The sequence below is a fragment of the Branchiostoma belcheri genome, unplaced genomic scaffold (genome assembly GCF_001625305.1).
Source record: "Branchiostoma belcheri isolate BF01 breed outbred unplaced genomic scaffold, Haploidv18h27 scaffold278, whole genome shotgun sequence".
Taxonomy (NCBI): Eukaryota; Metazoa; Chordata; class Leptocardii; order Amphioxiformes; family Branchiostomatidae; genus Branchiostoma; species Branchiostoma belcheri.
In genome coordinates this window covers 189,735-197,477 of record NW_017803885.1, presented here as the reverse complement: position 1 = coordinate 197,477, position 7,743 = coordinate 189,735, and the positions used below count along the sequence as shown (strand labels likewise).

Below are 7,743 nucleotides of genomic sequence, written 5' to 3'. Positions count from 1 at the left end.
CAAAAAAGCCGGTCTAGGTAGGGTTAATCTCGATGCAGAAACTGACGGTGCATATGCAGCGTCAATCATTTATAACGTTTTATTCAGAAAGCCATAGAGTGTCCAAGGGTGATACATACACTCACAGACAGCCCTGTTTAAACCTATAGCGAAACAGACAATCGTTGAGAGGCGCTAAAGTGCCCAGCCCGGCCCGTGACTGGTCCATGGGAGGGGTCTCCATGTCAATTAATTCCATGTCGAAGTAGCAGACCACGATGGTGACGAGCTGTTTGATCTCGTTCAGCGCGAAGAACCTTCCGGGACACATGCTGACGCCATGGCCAAACGGAAGCAGGTAGTGACGTAACTTCCGGCCGTTCTTGTAGAACGCGGTCTTCTCCTGGCCGTTTTCCAAGAAACGGTCGTACTTGAAGGTCTGAAACAAATGTAAAAGAACCCATCACACTTATAGAAAAGAGTAGGCGTCAGTTGTACCCAAAATAGGTCTTACTTGAAGGGGGAAATCTTGATTAAAGATAAAGAACCCACCACACTTATCAATATAGTATAAGGCTGCTGTATCCAGAACCGTGCTTTATCCAGAACCGTGCTTTATCCAGAAATGTGCACGTGCTCTATCTGAATCATGTTTTATCCAGATACGTGATTATTCCATAACCCGTTCTGGATAGCCCACGCGTATCCAGAACTGTGCCTGGGGCAAATCTACGCTCTTGGACTATCCAGAACCGTGCCGGTCGCTATCCCAAACCCATGCGGGAATAGAACTAGATCCATCCCGGTATAAGTGATCCAAACCTTATCCACGTGTATCCAGAACTGTGCCTGGGCCAAGTCTACGTACCTGGATGCGCGGAGACTAGTTCAGACAGAGGTTTGGAGAATTAACACAAAATATGCCTTGCACGACACAATGCTCATTTGGTGATACCTGGTGTGATCGTTAGCTGATCATTAATTAGTTGATTACTAATTACTAGTAGCTAGCGCCGGTTATTTGGTGATCGTCTACTTTCAGCCCTGTACTGTAAGATAGGGATAGAATTACCTTCACCAACTATTGCTCTGTTTATTCTTGCTTAAACACATTCACATATATGTCTGTCACATATCTGTCCTGCCACTTTCTACATAATGTGATTCATCACAACAGGGTGTCCGCTACAGCATCAGTTACCATGGTGACGAGCTAGCAGCCGTCTGGTCATGGTCACTGTCTTTTTATTTGGAGAAAAAAAAGGAAAAAATACTAAAAACAATTTTTTTTGCAAATTTTCTGCAAAGGTATTTACATGATAAAGGGAGATAAGAAAGATACCTCAGGATGATCGTAGACTTCGGGATCCATATGCAGAAAGCCCGGATATAGACCCACCCTGTCCCCCTTGCGGATGCGGAAGGTACTGCCGGACTCCAGGGCCAGCTCGGCATCTTCGGTGGCCACGCGGATTATGATCGAGGCACTGCACATGCGCAATGCCTCGTTGATAGCGCTACCTGTATCGATATTGAATTTAAACCACAATATTTCTTCTCGATTCAACGGGCATTGAAGTATTTTGGGTTTTCGTGTATCTATTTTTTTATTCAATTCTTTATTAAGATACCAAAACATAACAGACAAACACGACATACGATGTTGCCTGAATGGCGTTGATATTTACAAGATAAAATGTCAAAAAATTATATATTTACAACAACTATAAAAACTGTACAGTAGGTGTACAACCCAGATATTTACAAGGTCCATTATCTTGTGCCAGACTCTATCTATACAGTCCGGTTATAGAGTCTGATTGACTGATAAAGGAAAGAGTTCTGTAGTCTTTTTTGTTCTGGCGGGGGTGGGATAGAGATAGTGTTTTTGTTCCTGAGTGAACGACCGGTAGCTTTAAATCTGGAGAGAGGGACAAGATCATGTAGGGGACGAGAGAAATAACATTTGTACAACGAGGAAATAACATTTGTACAACGGACACATTAATATGTATCCCCTGGTGAAATATGTACATAAATACAAACAAACCGAGGAGATTGTATGATCGTACTTTGATAGGAACTAGGACAGAAACGGTGCAGGCTCTTCAGGCTCACAAAACAATAGAAATTGGCTAAATAGACTGAAAAGTATGACAGAGGAGTTAGCCCTATCGTTGCCAAACTCGTTACCCCCCCCCCCCCCGGTCCGGCTAACTTTCCTGGTATACTATTCAGTCTACAGTTTATTTACCCAATGTCTACTAATTCGTTAACTTAAGGTGGTCCAGAAGGATAGCTGAGGCATATTTAGAAATACTACGAACTCTATCTGATATGGTAGTCTTTTGGGTCTATTTTTATAATTTTCTTTCGTCTTGTCACTATGGCCACATTTTGGCCGCCAAATTGACCGCCAAATTGTGCATTTTTTTCACGCTCCAGCCAGGCCCCAGTGGGGGTGTGCACATTTTTTTTAAAAGCTACTCCGCCGCTCGACCAATCAGGCTCGCTGGTCATTACGTAAACTGAGAGCTTCACTTTCATAATTTTTGGGAAGGGAAAAGACACTGGAAAAGAGAGTTTTACTGAGCGTTTGATGTCAGTTGTTTGCAAAACGTTTTGGGTAAAAACCTGCCAAATGCAAAGAATAATAATTTTCTGAAAACACAAGCCGTTTCCATTGTTTATCACACTTCGTATCGGCAAAATGTTGTCAAGTTGCAACACACAACCAGAGATATGCAGCCACACAAATCACCAAAAACGCCAGAAATAATCTGACAACTTCCTATATAAAAACATTCGACTGCCAAAAGAAACGAAGCTGTCTGCTTTGAGCCACAAGTTAGATCTTGGTTTAGTTATGAGCGGCCTGGCGGACCGGGTCACTGCATGCATAAAGAGCCGCGCTTGCTAGTTCATACTCGGCCGTCATTATGCGGCGTTATCCTTTGTGTTCTTTCATGATTTTCACAGACAACTCATTAAGTAATTTTCTACCGAATAAAAACGCGTCTCTACCTGTGCACTGTCTTATTATTCTGAGTTTGTATCGACTGCAACACGTTTGTAACTACTAAACGTTAACGTTACGTTCTAGTGAACAGACATGATAAGAACTACTAGTAATTTTTATAAAATCTACGTTTTTATTAAAAAATACGATACTTACAAACTTCAGCAGAATTTTTACATAATCTTACGGTAACTGCTAACAATAATCTTTTACGATTTACAGCATACAGCAAATAGTAGCCGCTTACAAAAAAAATCAGTTCCAACAGATTTACAGAGATAGTCCGTACTTTTCAGATAGAACATAGAACGTCGTGCGTGAAAATTATTTCCACAAGTCTAGGACAACGTGCAACGTAAATTCACATAATCAAGAAAATTATACTCGCTCATAATCCCATACCACGTCCGGGCAAGCTTTTTTTCCAGGGCTATCTACTCCGGTATCGCGCGATAACTTTTCAGTGTTGTGATCTTGCTGATCGTCAAGTCCGTAACTCCAGAATACCCCGGCAGATTTTCTCCAATAAGGTCTCAGAATAGTCCATAAACCTTCATCTGCAAATCTACGTAGGATACGGCCGTGAAAAAGATCGTCTACCGGCCCAAATGCTGGCACAAAGCGCACAGCTTTCTCCGCTCGTAAACAAGCCACGCCATCCGCCATTTTGGGTGAGTCACGTGACCCCTACTCGCGCGAAATCTTAGCGTTCTTTTTGGCTGTTCTTTTTACTGGACATATCCCCGGCCTGTTTTTCCAAATAGCGCCGCAGTAAGCTAAATACAGCGTGCTGACAGGCCAATGACCCATTTTTTGGTGGGAGGGATGGGCGCCCTTGGAATGGCGACAAAAAATTGGCGATTTCGGCTCTTTCGGGCTTCAAAATGGACATTATGTAACCCCTACGACATATACAGCATTTTAAGAATGAAACTGTGGAAAAAATGTTCATGGAAAGAGACAAAAAGGTGGTATTTTTTGAAAGATAAGCTTATAAACTAAAATCGTATGCGAGGTCGACACACTGCGCCGCTTTATATGTTGGGGAGGGGTGCTGGCGCATGGCACTGTTGACATTTACGAAAAAAAATTCATAAAAAATCAACACTTTGAGATATTAAAAAATGCTCGCATACGTTTGTTCCTATTACTAGTGTGTGCCTTTCAACAAAATATGGTGAATAAAAACCAAAGCGCTGGCCAGAAAAATTGATTTTTCTAAAAAGGGGGCGTGGCTCATAACTCGAGATGACGTCATGATTACGTCATCAAAATTTGCATAAATTATCATCTTGCACTAAGGTACTCACACAAAAAAAATCAATGGCCATAGGTAATCCTAAGTAGTATTTTTAGGATGTCCCCAAAGTCCTCAGCCACCCTTCCATACCACCTTAAACAGCCTAGTAGATGGTCTGGTTGCCATCCTCCGTAGTTTTCGACCACTTCCTAATGTCACTGGCTACTGTGGCCAGCGACATTAGGGAGCGGGCGAAAACTACGGAGGATGGCACCCAGGCTACCTAGTAGAGGCTAATTATTTAGCAATCTACGCACCGAGGCATTTCATGTCGTTCAACTGCTGCCTCGTCACGTGGATCATCTCGCCTCCCTCCTTCACGTTCTCTAAGGTCTGACCGGTCTCCTTCAGAAGCTGGAGAGAACAGACAAAAAAAAAAACATAACCTTGTTGGTGAAGGTAAAAAGTGAAAGTGATCTCGAGCCAGTTTAACTCACTGAAGAGCTAATCTTCCACTGGTCGTGACAGAGAAGACAGACGCTATGTACAGTATTTACAGGTTCATTGTAACGGGGAAATTTCCCTAGCTCTTTTTCGACAAGCACAATGAACAATGGACCACGGCTTAACGTCCCGTCCTAAGGACTGCGATCCTAAACAGTAGCGTGCAGTCGGGTGAGCGACAACAGCCTGAATTCGAACTCCCAACCTCTTAGTCCAGAGGCAGGATCGCTAACCACTGGGCTACGCACGCTACGCACAAAGATTAAACAGTTCATAGTATTGATGGATCTTTACGTTAATGATGATCATTAAATCGTTTTCTTATCGCCTTTTCTTTTTCTTTCCTTCTTATTCTGTTTCTTGATCAGCTGCCATCCCGCCACGTGCCTTTGAAGCTGGTGTACCTGTGTTACGCCGAAGGGCTGTTATACCGGCTACCACAAGATACAGGAATAAAACAAGATTAAACAGTTCAGAGTATTAATGGATCCTTGTGTTCATGATGATCATCAAAGCGTTTTCTTTCGATACATTAGTTTTGATTGTGGAGATAAACAAATAAGATAACCAGAAGAATAAATAAGAAACTAAACGAGAGAAATAACATTTGGAAAGTAAATGCATATGTTTACCTTCAATGGTAAACATTATTATAGTCCAACAAGCTCTATGTGTTGGACCAAAAGTTTAAACTTTAAGCATGTTACTACCAACACAGATAAAGTTTTATGATACTGCTCTGTTTATTGTCAAGCAAACACATTCATATATAATATATAGTGATCAGCCTCTCCAACTGTCCAGCTACATAATGGAACGCAACACCACAGGGTGTTTGTCATAGCACTAGTTACCATAGTGATAGACGTCTGGTACAGGTCATTGACTTTCTTTTGCTTTTTGGGGAAGAAGAAGAAAAGAAATAAAAAACAGAGCAAGAACAATATGTTTTTGTTTTGCGAACTTCAAGGTAAACATAATATAGCATTTAACCTGATCCACCTCTGCCCTGACGGCGGCCATGGCAACCGGATCCTTCAGCAGGTGGTACAGGGTCCAGAAGGCGGCGGGTAACGTGTTACTCTGGAGTGGACAAGAAATAGTGTTACTCTATAGTGCAGCAGGTGGTACAGGGTCCAGAAGGCGGCGGCACCGTGTTACTCTGGGGTGGACAAGAAAGAGTGTTACTCTATAGTGCAGCAGGTGGTACAGGGTCCAGAAGGCGGCGGCACCGTGTTACTCTGGAGTGGACAAGAAATAGTGTTACTCCATAGTGCAGCAGGTGGTACAGGGTCCAGAAGGCGGCGGAGACCGTGTTACTCTGGAGTAGACAAGAAAGAGTGTTACTCTGCAGTGACGAGGGAGCGTTGTGTCCACAAAATGGATCATTGAGAAGCTTATCCAGGACTATGCACACTGGCGAAACCTGTGCAGAGGTGGAGTGTCGCCTCGCACTCGGTAGGTCGTGAGTTCGATCTCAGCTGAGTCAAAGGCTTTAAAATCGTACATACAGCTTTCTCTGCTTGGCACCAAGTATTTGGCTAGTAGTTGACTAGCCACCTGCTTTTAGGCTATAGAACTGGAGCTTGGTGCCACCGTTAGCACCATTCGGTGTGGAAATGAATTCAACATACATTGGCCAAATGCGGTACTTCGTGTGTCGTTTTGTACTTATTTTTGAAATCTTGTGATGTTGATATTCTTACTTACCAGCGAAGCCCACATGGTTGCGAAGTTGAAGGCCGCCTTCTCGTCAGCAGACAGCTCTCCGTCTGTGTAAATCTCCTGTCGCATCCGCATAAAGTCGGACAAGCCCCGCTGGCTCAGCTCAGCCGGAGATACCATGGACTGAAAACACAACAAACTAAAGCTCTGTTTTCTTAAATTTACACATAGTCCTTTATTTGCTTGCTGCTTACTGCTCTAACTGATCTGTTTATTCTTGATTCTTAATTATATTATTACTCAAACACATTCATATACAAGGTAACCAGCCCCTCCAGCGCTCTGACACTTGCTGCATGACATAATTCAACACCAGAGGGTGTCTGCTACAGCACCAGTTACCATGGTGACAGACGTCTGGTCCGAGCAAAACCAATGTTTTCCTTCTGTGAAGGTAAACATAAATAACCAGGGCATGCATTACATACCTTCAGATATTCGTATCGCTTCCTGGTTTGTCCCATGAGCCACCACGGCACGTTCGAAATGATTTCTGGGAAGCGCTTGTCGTATTTCTGAAACTCTTCCATGGAGTGAACCAGTCGGGCGGTCTCGTCTTTGTTTTCCTTGTGTCTCCCGAACAGCGTCCTGAAGGATGCTGTGGAACACCAACTTTTATTTCTTTGTTTCTTTGGATATGTTTGCTTGAATTGTAGGTCTATGCTGAGACTAGTTTTTCCTCACTATTTCCTAGATTGTGTTGCAAGATGATAGATAAAAAGGAAGTTAGATTTGCTTATTTTTGCTTCAACAGAGAAACGAAATTGTAGTTGCGAATTGCTCACGACCTCGAACTTTGAAATTACATCGCACTTTTCAGCTGTGTGAACTTTTTAAAGTTTCAAAACGAGATTTTATTTTACTGAGCAAACGTGGATACGATCCTACAACGACTCCGACATGTGGTAATACAGGGATGATACCGACCAAACTCTTTATAGCTACCATATCATTTATGATACACATATAGCCTTATTGATCTTTCATAAAGCAGGCTATCAGAAACATAGCTGCATTATTTGGTACCACAATGCACGACTACCCCGAGAATGTTTTCATTTTTTGCAACCGTATGATAACTGTGTCTGAGCCCTTACCACTGAACATGATCCTGTAGACGAACGCCCACAGCTCTCCCCTGTTCCACTCCTGCTGCACGTCCGTGGCGGAAAACATGGCGGACAGGAGGTTTCCCATCATCACCTGCAACAGCCACACGGTTGGTCTTATTCTTTTGTTGAGAAATTACTGTTTGCGTACTTGTCAATTCTACCCA

General features: G+C 42.9%; 1 protein-coding gene across 1 annotated transcript; it reads right to left on the bottom strand.

Moving 5' to 3' along the window:
• Nucleotides 1–71: 71 nt before the first annotated feature.
• Nucleotides 72–7,664, bottom strand: LOC109472486 (cholesterol 7-alpha-monooxygenase-like). The gene is made up of 7 exons (XM_019772267.1): nucleotides 7,565–7,664; nucleotides 6,896–7,065; nucleotides 6,453–6,590; nucleotides 5,736–5,825; nucleotides 4,556–4,652; nucleotides 1,322–1,500; nucleotides 72–418 (listed from the first exon to the last, which is right to left on the bottom strand). The coding sequence occupies exons 1-7, from the start codon at nucleotides 7,662–7,664 to the stop codon at nucleotides 122–124; spliced, it is 1,071 nt and encodes a 356-aa protein (XP_019627826.1). The 3' UTR covers nucleotides 72–121.
• Between the last annotated feature and the right edge of the window lie 79 nt (nucleotides 7,665–7,743).

What these genes read in the sequence shown, in the direction of transcription:
- LOC109472486 (XM_019772267.1), bottom strand. Translation starts at nt 7,664, where the DNA reads ATGGGAAACCTCCTGTCCGCCATGTTTTCCGCCACGGACGTGCAGCAG. An exon ending in TCAGGGCAGAGGTGGATCAG is followed by an intron (nt 4,653 to 5,735) that starts GTTAAATGCTAT and finishes TGTTCTCTCCAG; the next exon opens with CTTCTGAAGGAGACCGGTCA. An exon ending in GAACGACATGAAATGCCTCG is followed by an intron (nt 1,501 to 4,555) that starts GTGCGTAGATTG and finishes ATATCGATACAG; the next exon opens with GTAGCGCTATCAACGAGGCA.